The sequence below is a fragment of the Rana temporaria genome, chromosome 3 (assembly GCF_905171775.1).
Source record: "Rana temporaria chromosome 3, aRanTem1.1, whole genome shotgun sequence".
Classification (NCBI taxonomy): domain Eukaryota; kingdom Metazoa; phylum Chordata; class Amphibia; order Anura; family Ranidae; genus Rana; species Rana temporaria.
In genome coordinates this window covers 207,509,151-207,524,954 of record NC_053491.1, presented here as the reverse complement: position 1 = coordinate 207,524,954, position 15,804 = coordinate 207,509,151, and the positions used below count along the sequence as shown (strand labels likewise).

The 15,804-nt window shown below is 41.7% G+C and overlaps 1 protein-coding gene across 1 annotated transcript in view; it reads left to right on the top strand.

Moving 5' to 3' along the window:
* Positions 1-8,500, top strand: part of LRRIQ1 (leucine rich repeats and IQ motif containing 1) — a 264,195-nt gene extending 255,695 nt beyond the window's left edge. The window contains exons 25-26 of the mRNA XM_040344178.1: positions 2,759-2,891; positions 8,255-8,500. Of these exons, the coding sequence (XP_040200112.1) occupies positions 2,759-2,891; positions 8,255-8,388 (267 nt within the window). The 3' untranslated portion in view covers positions 8,389-8,500. The remainder of the gene's footprint in view (positions 1-2,758; positions 2,892-8,254) is intronic.
* The last annotated feature ends 7,304 nt before the right edge of the window (positions 8,501-15,804 follow it).

Below are 15,804 nucleotides of genomic sequence, written 5' to 3'. Positions count from 1 at the left end.
CGGGTCTCTAATGTGACAAATCCTAAAGTGTTTGGAGACATTTTTTTACCCTGCATATTTTATGTGGGTGTGTACACCTGAGAACAATGAAAAGCTGAAAGCATATTTTCCACCATGTTTGTACACCTGTATTAATTCACACTGAAATATATTAAAAATTGTACGAGTCGATTGTTGTGGTATTCTTTGTGTATCATATACACTAATACAGTGTTTCTCAACTCCAGTCTTCAAGGCACCCAAACAGGTCATGTTTTCAGGCTTCCTTTTATTTTGCACAGGTGATTTGATCAGTTTCATTGCCTTAGTAATTACCACAGCCGTTTCATCTGAGGAAAATTCTGAAAACATGACCTGTTGGGGCGCCTTGAGGACTGGAGTTGAGAAACACTGCACTAATGTAAGCATACTTTTAATCGTTTACATTTTGAATTTTGCTGCACAGAATAATAGTTTGAGGCAGGCAATAAACCTGTTGTCATAAACCCTCTTGTGACAGCTTTGAAAAGTGACAAGTCCTCTTAATGGAAACATCAAGGGTCTATTAGGCCCCTTTCACACGTTCAGGTCTGCCTGTCAGTTTTTTGGGCGGACCTGAATGGCCGCTCCATGCCTCTGTATGGAGTTTCGGATGTCAGCGGTGACATGTCCACTGACGTCTGATCCGCTAAACTCATACGGATGGTGATACGTCGCCATCCGTCAATATCGGATCGGGTGAGATCAGATGAAAACGGACATGCTGTTCATTTTCGTCCGATCTCTCCATAGGAGACAGCAGTGCTCGACAAGCCCCTCCCCGCTCAGTGAGCAGAGAGGGGCCTGTCATCCGCCGGCTCAGCGGAGATGAACTGAGAGATCTCCCGCTGAGCTGGCGGACTCCACTGCGTTGGATCCACCTGGTGTGAATGAAGCTTTAGACTCCTGATTTCTTCTCTGCTCTCCAAAGCAGCCATCCAAGTACAGATTGTATTTGTTTAGCTGCTTCCCTGTACCAGCAAGGGAATGAGAGCTCTGAAACCAGAAATGACAACATGTTCATTGCTTCTGTGTTTATTTGTCAAAGAGGTGATCAGTGAACACATCTTCCTTCATTTCCTCCATGGCAAGCAGTCCTGGCCGCTTACCGTGGCCCTGGGCTCCCCGAAGGCTCGGGAGAGCCCAGGGACCCATTATGGACAGTGGCGAGAGGAGGGGAGTCGGCCCTTTACTTTACAGTGCTGTGAACACTTTTTCAAAATAGCCAATCGCCACTAAAAAAATAAATACTGAAATCATAGCTGCAGCCATGATCTTGTAATAACCACTTGCTGACAGGACATTTATATTCCTATGTTGGTCAGCAAGTGGTAATGTTTCACATTGGGCATTTTTAAAGTAGCTGTGCCCCTTAAAATTTAATTTTGAAAGAAAGATTTTATTTTTTTGCTTTTTTTAGTCTGGGGGATTTAAACTAAGCTGAATCTTAGAAATTGGTAACAACCATCTAGACCAGGGATATGCAATTAGCGGACCTCCAGCTGTTGCAAAACTACAAGTCCCATCATGCCTCTGCCTCTGGGTGTCATGCTTGTGGCTGTCTGAGTCTTGCTATGCCTCATGGGACTTGTAGTTCTGCAACAGCTGGAGGTCCGCTAATTGCATATCCCTGATCTAGACTAATAGGCAAGGGATCGTACTATCCTGCTTTTTGTTTAACAATCCCGTGCCTATTAGTCTAGAATGGTCATTACTGTTTTTCTTGTACAGACGATCGAACATTCCGACAACAAAACCGTTTTATTTTTTCCAACCGATGTTGGCTCAAACTTGTCTTGCATACACACGGTCGCACAAATGTTGTTGGAAATTCAGATTGCCAAGAATGCGGTCACGTACAATACGTACAACGGCACTATTAAAGGGAAGTTCTATACCAGTCTGTTACAGTGTGACAAATGTGCTATCTCCATTACGAACACTAGTTTTACCAGACCGAGCGCATCCGTACTTGATTCAGAGCATGCGTGGAATTTTGTGCGTCGGCATAGCCTACACACGATCGGAATTTACAAGACCAGATTTTGTTGTCGGAAAATTTGAGAACCAGCTCTCAAATTTTTGTTGAAATTCCGACAGAAAATGTCTGATGGGGCCTACACACGGTCGGAATTTCCGACCAAAAGCTCCCATCGAACATTTGTTGTCGGAAATTCCGAGCGTGTGTACTCGGCTTATGAGCCAGCCATGCTTTTATTGGGGTTCGGATTCATCATCTGAATTTCGGTACACCAGACATACTTTAAACCGAACCCAGGTCACTAATTGTAACACAATGCTACAGCTTGCTACGTTTCTTATGTCAGAGAGAGTTCATTCATCAGTTAGCTACAATCAATTTGGAGCTCCTAATAAATAACCACTAACAATTTTATCAGCAAGACCGAGTTACTAAAAATGTCCAGTGTAGCGCCTAGCTAATATGTTGACCAGCAAGTGGGTAAATCACAGTAGCAATAGATTCAAATTGCCTTGTAGTTTAGCCTTATGCATTTTCACATTTTACAGTCTTTAAATTTGGTTTTGAATTGTATTGAAAAATGGTGACCATTATAAATTTGAAAGAAGTATGCACTAAATCATAGGAACAGGCCAGCAGATAGCTTAGCTCAGCAAGTTACTCTAGTGTATGTTAGTGTGTGTTGGTTTAATGATTTCCCACATTTCATTTCTTTTTTTTAAGTAAACCTTTTTGTCTGTTACTTTTGATTGCCTTTAGGCTAATGCGTTAAGTAAGGAAGCTGATGATTTAGACCTGGTTTCTGTAAAGTCTGGAAGTACATTATCTCAGTACAGAGGAAGGAATTTGGAAATTCAGAGAAACACATCGCCCTCCTCATCATCAGCATCAAGTAAGTATTGAAAAATGATCATTTAATGTTTAGGCATATGTTTGAAAATAGAAGGACCTTGGAGGAAAGTCTCTTGCATTAAAGGGGTTGTAAAGGTATTTTTTTTTCCTAAATAGCTTCCTTTACCTTAGTGCAGTCCTCCTTCTCTTACCTCATCCTTCGATTTTGCTTTTAAATTTCTTTATTTCTTCTGAGAATTCTTCTGTCTCTAACTCCACACAGTAATGCGAGGCTTCCTCCCTGGTGTGGAGTATCGTGCTCGACCCCTCCCCTGGAATACAGGAGAGTCAGGACGCCCACTAACACACAGCTTCTTTCTCTATCTGCAACGTAGAGAGCATCCTGACTCTCATGTAGTCCAAGGGAGGGGGCGAGCACGACACTCCACACCAGGGAGAAAGCCTTGCATTACTGTGTGGAGTTACAGACAGAAGAACAGGAAGTGAGGATTTCTCAGAAGAAAAAAGGACATTTAAAAGCAAAATCGAAGGATGAGGTAAGTGAAGGAGGACTGCACTAAGATAAAGGAAGCTATTTAGGATTTTTTTTTTTACCTTTACAACCCCTTTAACTATACCCTTTGCATGACCATACCCATAGTATCCCTGTTGGCACAATGTATTGTTCTTCACATCAAATATGTGCCTGTGTAAGGAAATTAATTTAGGTCACCGATTACTTGATAATGGCACTTCCAAGATTTTCTGAAGTATCTCGTTTATTTGTTAGGAGTAAATTCTATTCTTCTATGGATTTAAATTCACCTGGTTTAAGGTTAATCCAGTGTTTCCCAATGTTTCATCCTATCTCTGATCTTGTAAGTCTCAAAAATCTAGGCTATAACATCCCACAGATAACATCGGTACTAAAAATGTAAGCAGAATCCATACATAAATATAACCCAGGATACTATACAGGACATTGAAGTCACATAAACACTTAACATTTGACATAGGTTGAAATGGTCAATCTACTTCAACCAATAGAAAAAAAACATTGCTGGGCTCTGATGAAGAGGTCCTTGTCACCTCGAAACGCGTCGGCCGGCAGTGACACACCTCTATCCCCCCTATTCTGGAGTGTGTCTCGAGGGGTATCCATCACATCGTTGTTGACAAGCCTATTTTACCATTTCTCTTGTGAGTAGTTTTTTATTACCTTTTTTAATTAATAAATTGTCAACGGTAACACACTAGGCTGGTGCACTATTCTTTTTCTTCTTTTTTGTTTTCTGCTAGGATATTCCCCATCCATGAAGGGCAGCAAGGCCACTGTTACCATTTTTGACATTTGTGGAATTTTCCATGCGGAACATTGATTCATTGTTGGACAATCCACTCTTGCTCACGAGTTTGTTGTCTTTTCTGTTTATGGCTTTTTTTTAACCGATGGTTAAATAACCTATGGGGCCCACACACGATCGGTTTTGACCGATGAAAACGGTCCATCAGACCGTTGTCCTCTGTTTAACCTATCGTGTGTACGAGGCCTTAGTGTTCACAGAGGAGGAGGCAGCAGGCCTAATGGGGTGTCACCAGCAGGCCCGCCAGCTGAACTTGGAAAAGCGGGTGGGATCCCCGGTGACAACACACATACATGGCAGCATGGGACAGGAGCAGCATCTGCTGAGAAGAGGATCTCGGGAGGACAACGCTGGATCTGCTGGTAGACTAGTATCCCACCACAAGGTAAGAGGGGGTAGGAAGATCTGCTTTAACCTCCTGGGCGGTGTTCCCGAGTCTGACTCGGGGTGAGATTTTTGGGCTAGGATCGGTAACCCCGAGTCAGACTCGGGCTCGCCTCGCTGGATGTACAGGGAGTTTTACTTACCTTGTCCCTGGATCCAGCGATGCCACCGCGCTGTGTGAGCGAGCAGGACCTCGCTCGATTCACACAGTGCCTCCGTGTGACGCCGATCTCCGTTCCCTGCGACGTTACGACGCACGGGGACGGAGAACGGCGCCAAATTCAAAAAAGTAAACAAACACTATACATACAGTATACTGTAATCTTATAGATTACAGTACTGTATGTAAAAAAAAACACACCCCCCTTGTCCCTAGTGGTCTGTCCTGTGTCATGCATGTCATTTTATATAATAAAAACGTTTCTTTCTCCCTGCAAACTGTAGATTGTCCATAGCAACCAAAAGTGTCCCTTTATGTCAAAAATAGTTTTAGATCAGCTAAAAAACAGCGATAATAAATTATAATCACTTGCAGAATTGTGCGATAGCGATTTGTGGGGAAATTCGTCATAAAAAAAAAAAAATAATGACAGCAACAATTCTGCAACTGAGCAAATTTCAGTGATTTTGATTTGATTACATTATTGAATAATTTTTATTATAATTATATTATTATTTGTTATAATTATTTATAATTATTATATTATAATTTATAATTTTGTTTTTAAAAAAATGTCATACCCGGGATGCCTATTAGAAGCTTGTTTGGTCAGATTTAAGTGAGTTATTTCTAAAAATGACAGACCTACAATATAAAACGCCAAATTTCCTTGCAAATAATGGTACCGCTTTTAGCATGTTTTTTCTGAGAGAATCATACCGCCAGGGAGGTTAATGAAAGTAGATCTAGTAACAGATATATTTTTTCATGTCATGTGCAGTTAGGATTTTGTAAGTGTGAAATCTTTATGTAATTATTACCTCTACTCCTGACAAAGCTTTTAACTGCTTTTCAAAAAGAAAGTGCCATCTTTGTTCAGCCACCATCAGCATCTACTTCCTTGACTGTGTGTTGGCTCTCAGATAAATCCGGATTCCTGTGAGGTTCTTGAATGTGTCTGAAAATATCTGTCAGAGATTAGACCCCTGCTGCAACCTCTCACCTTGTAACTTGCTGCAAAGTTAAAGTAGTGCAGCCTGATCTCTGGGGAAAGGAGACTGAAGAAATGTTTCCTCCTGTCTATAGCAGACAGAGAACAAGATCCCAGCATGGCAAAGCCACGAGAATTTTTTTTTAAAGTAACTCTGTCACTTCCAAAAAATTAAATGCAGTGCCTGTAAAATAACACAGTAAATACCTACCTATCCTACTTCCTGCACTGCAGATCTTCATTCTATTGCAGAGTTACTGCCGGCTAAAGAATCATCTTCGGTAGTGTCAGATGCCTGCTTTCCTTTTTCACTCTGTAGTTTCTCTCGATGACTTCTTTTTACACGATGCAGTAGTGACTTTGTGGCTGGACCCACAGCATTCGGGAGGGGGCACCAGGCATCTAACAAATTTGAAAGTGTGTCAGATGCAGAAAATCCTTTGCAGCCTTAGAGAGTGAAGAGATGTCATAGAGAGCAAAGATAAGCCATAGGGATTGGAAGTGGTTGTAACCCTTGCTACTGCAAACACCATCTGTCAACAAGTAAAATTAAGCTTGATTAGACTGTGATCTTTGTTCAAAAATAATATTCCTTTACTGAACTGTGCAGCCTTAGGCCTCGTACACACGACCGAGAATCTCGTCGTAAAAGAAACGTCGTTTTCCTCGACGAGGTCCTTGTCAAGCTTGACGAGAATCTTGTCAAGCTTTCCTTGCATACACACTGTCAAGACAAAATCTTGTTTTTCTCAAACGCGGTGACGTACAACACGTACGACGGCACTATAAAGGGGAAGTTCAATTCCACTGGCACCACCCTTGGGGCTGCTTTTGCTATACTCCTGTTACTGCGTGTTAAGTAAAAGTTTGGTGAGAGATGATTCGTGCTTTTCAGTCTGTTACAGCGTGACAAATGTGCTTTCTCCATTATGAACTCTACTTTTACCGAAGGCACGCTCCAATTTCATACTTTATTCTGAGCATGTGTGGGTTTCTAAGCATACACACGAACGTGTTTCTCGTCGTAAACCAACACGACGAGGAAAGACTCCCGAGGAGAAAAAAGAGAGCGTGTTCTCTTATTTTCTCGTCAAAATCCACAACGGTTTTCACGACGAAAAACATACACATGACCGTTTTTCTCTGCAAAAATGCTCTGCCGGCATTTTTCTTGATGGGTTTTGCAGAGGAAAACTATCATGTGTACGAGGCTTTATACCTGCAGGTCACATGATCACTCTCCGGTGCCAGGGCATTGATGGAGGTACTGGAAGTGACGTTGTCGCCCAGCATCTAGGTTCCATGACAATGGAATGCTTTCAGACCCGGCAGCAGACTTCACTTCCTCCTTTACTCATCCGAGAGCAGGGGGGAAGACAGGCAGCTGTGCACTGATTACAGAAGATATAGTATCTTAAAGCGGGAGTTCACCCACAAATCAACTTTCTGCAGTTAGATCCAGCATACTGCTGACATCTGCAGTCTTTTTATCTTTTATTTTGGTACTTATCGTTTTAGCAGTATTTCTTCTATGGCTCAGGATTACTTCCTGGTATAGGTGTTCCCGAAGACAAGCAAGTTGATTGACAGCCTTCGATAGCGCGTCACGGCTTCCGAAAATCCACACGAGTGACACTCGCGCAGTCAGCTCTACACGGCAGGCGCAGGCGCCGTAAACAGCCAAGTGTCACCTTGGCTGTTTTCGGAAGCCGTGACGCACTATCGAAGGCCGTCAATCAACTTGCTTGCCTTCGGGAACGCCCATTCCCCGCAGGATTCCCCGCTCGGAGCCATAGAAGAAATACTGCTATAACGATAAGTACCAAAATAAAATAAAAAAAGACCAGCATACTGCAGATGTCAGCAGTATGCTGGATCTAACTGCAGAAAGTTGATTTTTGGGTGAACTCCCGCTTTAAGCTGGATGATGTAAGATGTAAACTGACCACGGTAGCAGGGATCGGCTGCCATGCTACCGTGGTCAGTTAATTTGTAGGGGGAGTTGCACAGGCAGGTTCAACCAAGTAAACTAGAGCACCGGCAGCTACATATACAACACAGACATGAGAGATCAGGTGTAAATAATTTATAGAGGCTGTGCAATGTTTTGTTTTATTCTTACCCTTACAAAAACTTAAAGATTGGTGTCACAGGAATCAGAACGGGTAAGTATTAACAGAGTTCTTTTGGAAGCAGTGCTTTATTGATTATTAACATACAGGTTTTATATAGTGCCAGCAGTTTGCACAGCATTTTACAAAACGGAGGCAGACAGTACAGTTACAATGCACATCAATACAAATGGGTCCTGTGAGCACTTACAATCTAAATGATTCAGTCTTTTAAAAAATAATGCTGCTGTATATTGTGACATGACAGAAATGTATTCATGCTAGTCTATATTTACTTAAAAGTCCATTTAGAATTTAGTTTGGATTTTTTTTTTATGCTTTTAAGTTTTTTGATTGCTTACATAAGGCTGCACTAAATTAAAATACAAACATATTTGTCTTTTTACACTTTAGACCAAAATGCAGTTACTCCAGCGAAAACGAATTTGGGACCCCAACGAAAGGAACGCATCTCATTTCGAAATAACCCAGTTCAACTGAGTGGAGGATGGGGTGGAGGAAAAAAGAAGGGAAAATTATTTCAATGAAAGCCATCGCTAATAATAGAAAATGCTGCTATTGCATAATCCTGTTCTACATTTTTTTGCGTTATGACGTTATGTAGTTTTGACATTAAAGTACATTTCTCTGTGATTTCAAGCTTTGAAGTGCTTTCTTTTTTTTTAGTTTTGTCATTGTTATAAATACGAAGATTTGCAGCTTAACCTCTTCCTGCCCATAGTACGTATATATTCTGCCTCTCAGTGGGTGGGCTTTAACGCAGAGAGGCCGCATATATGTTAAGAATGTGCTCCCAGCACAGTCACCAGTGATGCATACTTGCAAATGGGAGATTTCCGATCATGTGACCGGTGTGACAGCCAATGACAGCATTCACATGACCCGAATACCCGCCTCAACTTCCAGGCATTTAGAAGCTCTTAAATTGCCATGAGGTGGTGGGGGAAGGGATTAAAGGATAAGTTCACTTTTGGAGCATGTTGCATGTTCTACCGGTTTTTAAGGTGGAATATGTAGCATGTTCCAGCGTCTGCCCCTTCTCCCCTCACTCCCCCCATGACAATTAGCAGGGGATAGCAAATAAATGGACGAGAACTGGACAGCCGCACTCCAAAATCACTTAAAAAAGTTGTCTTTTTATTTTTCAACTGCACAAACTGTCACTGCAAACCAACAAGATACAGTATGGCCGACGCGTTTTGCACTTACAGTCAGTGCTTAGTCATGGCTAAGCCATGACTAAGCACTGACTGTAAGTGCAAAACGCGTCGGCCATACTGTATCTTGTTGGTTTGCAGTGACTGTTTGTGCAGTTGAAAAATAAAAAGACAACTTTTTTAAGTGATTTTGGAGTGCGGCTGTCCAGTTCTCGTCCATTTATTTGCTATCATTAGCATTGCCAGCACCTTGGTGGTTCAACAACCCTTGATTGCTCACGGGGCTCACCTGGAGCGGTGAGATATCTGCCAATTAGCAGGGGATACTCTCTGGCTTTGCCCCAGTGTTCCGTGATGAATTGCCAGAACCGCCACTAGAGATCCGGGGTCCTTGCTATTTTTGTGAAGAGCAGCTCTCCTTGAGGCCGAGGCAGGGAAGAAACAAGATGGGGAGCCAGGGTTGGCGGCAGCTCCATTTATATTGGCAGCTACTTTCATTGCCACTTGGCCTCCGCCTCTTGTTTGTTCCCCTCGGTCACTAGAAGAGCTACGTTTTGCAAAAATGGAGGCAGAGACATTATCACCAGTGCCGACCCCAGACCTCTAGCAGTGGCTCTGGCGATACAGCACATAAAGAGGGGGGGATTACGGCGCTTGTGGTGTTATGATGCCTTTAAGACAGTGGTAATAGTGGCTCTAATGGCACTTCTAAGTCAGTCTGTGTATCAAAAGGCAGGAAGAGGCAGCCATCCTCAGAGGGTGTCCATAACCTCTGTCAGCAAAACAGTACAAGGAAAGAGGGGAGTGGAGGCACCAACTGTAATATTCCTAATGTTTCTAGATGATGTAAGTATATTATGTATACTCACAGGTTCACTTGGAAATGGCCAGTAGAAGGAGCTCTGAGCCCCGAGCGTGCAGCCTGTTACACTCCCCAACTCTTGTTTGTCTGCCAACCCTGCCGTGCCGTGTGGCGTCACTGCCGCTTCCGCGTTCCACACTGGACAGTGTGGAGCTTCCTGTATGCGATACTGCCAGGGAAACACCACCAGAGCCTGCAGACCGGCATCTATAGATGGACTTCATTTCCAAGTGAACCTGTGAGTATACATATTATACTTACATTATCTAGAAACATTAGGAATATTACAGTTGGCGCCTCCACTCCCCTCTGGCGATACAGCAACATGGAGGTCTCAAAATTTGGTGGCAAGCTGCATCTTGGGGACAAGTAACAAGTTGCATCTGGTGACAAGTGAGCGCTGCATCTCTGCTGACGAGTAACAAGCTGAATCTCTGGTAGCAAATAACAAGCTGCATCTTGGTGATAAGTCAGAGCTGCATCTCTGGTGACAAGTAACAAGCTGCATTATGGTGACAAGTGAGCTCTGCATCTCTGGTGGCAAGTAACAAGCTGCATTATGGTGACAAGTGAGCTCTGCATCTCTGGTGGCAAGTAACAAGCTGCATCTTGGTGACAAGTGAGCGCTGCATCTCTGGTGACAGGTAGCAAGCTGCATCTCTGGCAACAAGTAGCAAGCTGAATCTTGATGACAAGTGATCGCTTCATTTCTGGTGACAAGTGAGCGCTGCATCTGGTTACAAATGAGCGTTACATCTCTGGTGGCAAGGGGCAAATACTTGTTACTTGATTTAGTTTAATAAATATGAAATATTGCAAATATATGTTTAATATTTAACCTGTTACTGCGTAAAAGTGTAGACTGGTTATACACACATGGTTTGTTAAGCAAGGTGCGCACCAGCGTATGAATGTACTGTATCTCAGCTATCCTTAAATTAAAATAGAATTTTCGCTAATGTTTTGGGATATTTGACATCTGTTAGCTATTTTGCATGCACATTTCATGCAGGAACAAGACCGCGTGATGTGCCCACTGATATTACTAAGAAGACAGAAAACACCACTACAAGTAAAACAACCATTCCCATGTAACAGTGTACACATACACAAATGTGAAGGCTTTAAGCATAGTAAGGCTACATTTACACAAGGCTACATTTACACATAGTAAGGCTACATTTTCTGAAAAGCTATGTGCTTTTTCTGAACGTTGACATTTAATGGGCCTAATGTGTGCAGGGTGTCCTATTGACTTGATGGTCTAGCTGCATGGTAACTTTTAGGCGGGCAGTCAGCAATACCAAAGCTCAGCAGCCTGTTTTTACCACCCTCTGGCTGTCTGTTTGAAAGAAGTGTAAGTGTGTGAACATGATACATGCCTTAGTATTACAGTTTTTTTTGTTTTTTTAACACTTACATTCCTTCATTACACCTTATAAAGGGCACAACGGCAGTATCAGTTGGATGTTTATGTGCACTGCAACTTAGAATGCAATAAGCATAGGTGTACACTTTAGCAGATCACTAAGTAATCCATATCGTTGGCTATACGTATGTCAATGTGCTCAAGCGAACCTTTTATTGCAAGCCTAACAGGTACCGTCATAACAAATTGTTACCACTCTTGTGCATTTCCTTGTAGTAAATTGGGCCCATAGACTTGTAATTAGTAACAGCAAAGCACAAGTGTGTGGCACCTGCGAAGCGGAGTCTACATACTGTATGTAATGGGTGATTATGACTGTCTCATGTACATATACAATACCAAACTATACAAAAGTTTTTTTGTTTTTTTTAATATCAAAATACATTGATAACATTAATTACATCCAAGCTTATATCTCGCTCTCTATTATTTAAAACGTTCTGTTTTAAATGTAGTTAATACAACCTCTAGTAATACCGGACATAGATGGCTCGGTTCAGCAGAGACTGGCCAAGATTCCAACCATGTATCGGCAAGCTCAGATTTTACAGGCAATTGTTGCTAGTGGCTGTTATAGTCGCTAGCAATAATCACTGTATTCTCCCGGCGGGGATGGCTTCCCCTGCCCCACCTCCCCATTAAGCGAACACAATGGCTCTACGAAGGGATTCCCCTATGCACACTGTGTTGATGGGGAAATCAAGCAATTTTCTTTCCTGCAACCCATGGTTGCAGGAAAGAAAATCGATCCTTCTATGGCTGGAACTTTTTGCCCTAAAAGCGAAACGCTATGTGTGGCACTGCACATCACCCTGAACACACCATCCCCACCGTAAAACGTGGTGGCAAAATCATGTTTTAGGGATACTTTTGTTCAGCAGAGACAGGGAAGATGGTCAGAGTTGATGGGAAGATGGATGGAGCCAAATACAGAGCAATCTTAGAAGAAAACCTGTCCAAGCCTGCAAAAGACTTGAGACTGGGAAGTGGAGGTTCACCTTCCAGCAGGACAACAACCCTAAACATACAGCCAGAGCTACAATGGACTGGTTTAGATCAGTGGTCTCCAAACTGTGGCCCTGGGGACGGCTGTGACCCTTTGCTTGCCTTTATCCGGCCCTTGGGGCACTATTCCTCCCACTGATCGAGACAATATTCTGCCAACCGACACCAACAATGGGGCTCCATTTCTCTCACTAACACCAATAACAGGACACTAGTCATTCCAACGATACCAACAATGGGGCACCATTCCCTCCCCCGATACCAAATGTGGTGAAGCTTATTCCCACTGATACCAGGACAATTTTCACTAACGCTGGCCACAGTCCGACCCCCCGAAAGTCTGAAAGACAATATACTGACCCTTTGTTTAGAAAGTTTTGAGGCCCCTGGTTTAGATCAATGCATATTCATGTGTTAGAATGGCCCAGTCAAATTCCAGACCTTAATCCAATTGAGAATATGTGGCAGGACTTGAAAATTCACATATTTATTTGTAAAAAAAATTGAAACCCACTTATCATTTTCCTTTCACTCCACAATCATGTACCGCTTTGTGTTGGTCTATCACATACAATCCCAATAAAATACAAATACCTTTTTGGTTGTAACATGACAAAATGTGGAAAATGTTAAGGGGTATGAATACTTTATTTAAGGCATTGTAGACTTTGGTTGATTAATCATAAGTTATCAGTTTAGGGTGGTTCTGTCATTTAGAGTAAACCTGTGCAGATTTTAGACCTGCCTCACTCTGCATGTAATCCCCTTTCCTTTGTTTCCCTATCCTTCTAGTTAGCCTCCAAGTGCAAAGAAAGACAGCACTGTGTAATCTTTGAGTTGCTTCAGTTAGAACTTGCACAGAGCTGAGGACTATCTCTACCCCAAACTTCTGCTAGCCAAGACACACTTTCACCACAAGGAATGACAAGCACCTATCATGTTGAGTGAGTCACATGGTTCTTCAAAACTGGAAGGATCAGGGTATTTGCTTCCAGCATCTGAACAGAGAAATGAAGGAGTAAAGGAAAGGTTACTATAAGCGTATAGGGAGGGGAATATTAAGACCTTGTTCACACTGCATGGAAAAATTGCAGGTCGCCGCAAGGATATATAAAAAACATTTGTGTTCTATGTTTCCTGTTGACACCACAATGTTGGTGTCATGTGCAATGCATTGTGTTAAAATGCTACATGTTTGCTTTTTTTTTGTAAATGTACATTAACACAATGCAAATCTATTAAGAAAAACGTTTATTTATTATTTTGTCCCTTACAAGGACCCATAGCAATTTAACGTGCATTAAAATGTGTGTCAACGCATCCACATCCATTTTTCGAGCATCTTCATACATTTTAATACACGTTTATGTGTATACAAGCGCTAAAGCAAAACTGTTGCTTTGCCTTGTGCTGACAGAGCCCCTGTTTTAAAACATTTATTCATATAGGACTCTGAAGCACTGGTTATATTAATGTATAGGATTTTGTAGAAGGATTCTTCATTTTGTATTTAATCTTACCCAAGATAGAAAACTCTTAAGCCACGTACACACGACCATTTTTAATGTCCTGAAAAAACAGTGTTTTTCTCGACGTGATTCTTGTCAACCCTGCCTTGCATACACACGATCGTAAAAAATAAATGCTCGCGTAAAAGGCGGTGACGTACAACACGTACAACGGCACTATAAAGGGGAAGTTCCATTCGGATGGCGCCACCCTTGGGGCTGCTTTTGCTGATTTTCTGTTAGTAAAAGTTTGGTGAGAGATGATTCACGCTTTTCAGTCTTCGTGCTTTTCAGTCTGTTACAGCGTGATGAATGTGCTATCTCCATTACAAACGCTCATTTTACCAGAAAGAGAGCTCCCGTCTCATAACTTGCTTCTGAGCATGCACGTTTTTTTCCCATCGTTAAAGCCTACACACGACCGTTTTTCACGACGTGAAAAACAACAACGTGAAAACAAAGAGAAAAATTAAAATGCCCATTTTTCACGTCGAGAAAAATGCTCTGGAGCCCACACACGGTCGTTTTTAATAACTAGTTTAAAAAATTGCATTTTTCACATCATGAAAAATGGTCATGTGTACGCGGCATAACACACTTATTCAGTAGTTCAATGGTTTTATAAAATGTATAAACTGTCAGTGTTTACTTCCATTTTATATTAACCTGATGAATTCAGTGTTAGGTTTGCTATTTTGAATTTTTTTCAGTGTGTAAATGTGTTTTAGTCAATAATATTCCACAGTAGATTTCTTGGCAGCAATTGAAAGGATTTAAAAAGTTAAACCACTTTATAGTACATTGTTGCCTCTGTTTGACCAAAATGCATTGAAAGTGCCATATTTCAAGCTAGCGTAGACAATCTGAGCAACGTGTAGAGTGGGACTTTCAAGGCACCAAGCATTAAATCACAGAAAGTATACATAAACAAACAATTTTATTAATAGCACTAAAAACAGAATTAAAAAGGTCCAGTGGTTAAAATAAAAAACAGTATGCACACAATTCTCAGTATGTATAGAAATGGAAAACCAGCACAAAAAACATCTTCAACAAATTAAGTATATCTGTCTTATATAATAAGCATCAGCACATTTCAACTCGTGGATGGTATGAGTCTTATTCAGGGGGATTAATAAATGATATAATCTGCAACATAAATACATATAAGTACAAGACCAACAAATACAACACTGATCATGATATGATAAATGATTTATTAAACGACTCACAATTACACTTTTTAACATAGTATGAAATAGGAGTGCATTTCCAAGACAAAACCCAAAGATATGACACAAAGGATGCCCAAAACTTACACCTGAGAAGAATCAGCCCACCTAATAAAGCAAAGAAGAGATAGACAAATTAACAAAATATAACCTCAAATATTGGTTTGAGTAAGAAAAAAATGTAAAAAATTGCTATGGACACTTACAAAAAATTAAGAGAACAAGATGTGGCCAAGAAATTTAACCCAGCGGATCTGAACAGAAGTATATCAAAAGAAATGGGACTGAAGCCCTGTAAACACGGGCCAGAATCTCTTCAAGAAAAAACCCTTGTTTTTCCTGACGAGATTCTTATCAAGAATCTCTTGCCGCCCGAGTGTACAGACTCTCCTTTCAAAAGAACCGCGGTTCTCTTGAAAGGCAAGAACGTGGTGACGTCATCGCTTACGACGAGCATGCGCTCGTCACATTCAATGCAGTCATCTTGCGGCACCCTACCTATGCCTAGGAAGCTACCGCGCAAACGTCAAAGTAATTTCGAGCATGCACGGGTTTCCACGGCGACAGGTAAGTATACACACTCTCGGGTTTCTCGCCAGGAAAACTGCAGAGAAACCTGAAAGCCTCGTACACACACTCGGTATACTCGGCAAGAAAGCTCTGCCAGCAGTTTTCTTGCTGGTTCTTGCCGAGTAAACCTAGCGTGTGTACGAGGCTTAGTATAAAAAAAGGCTCCTTTTAAAAAAAGGT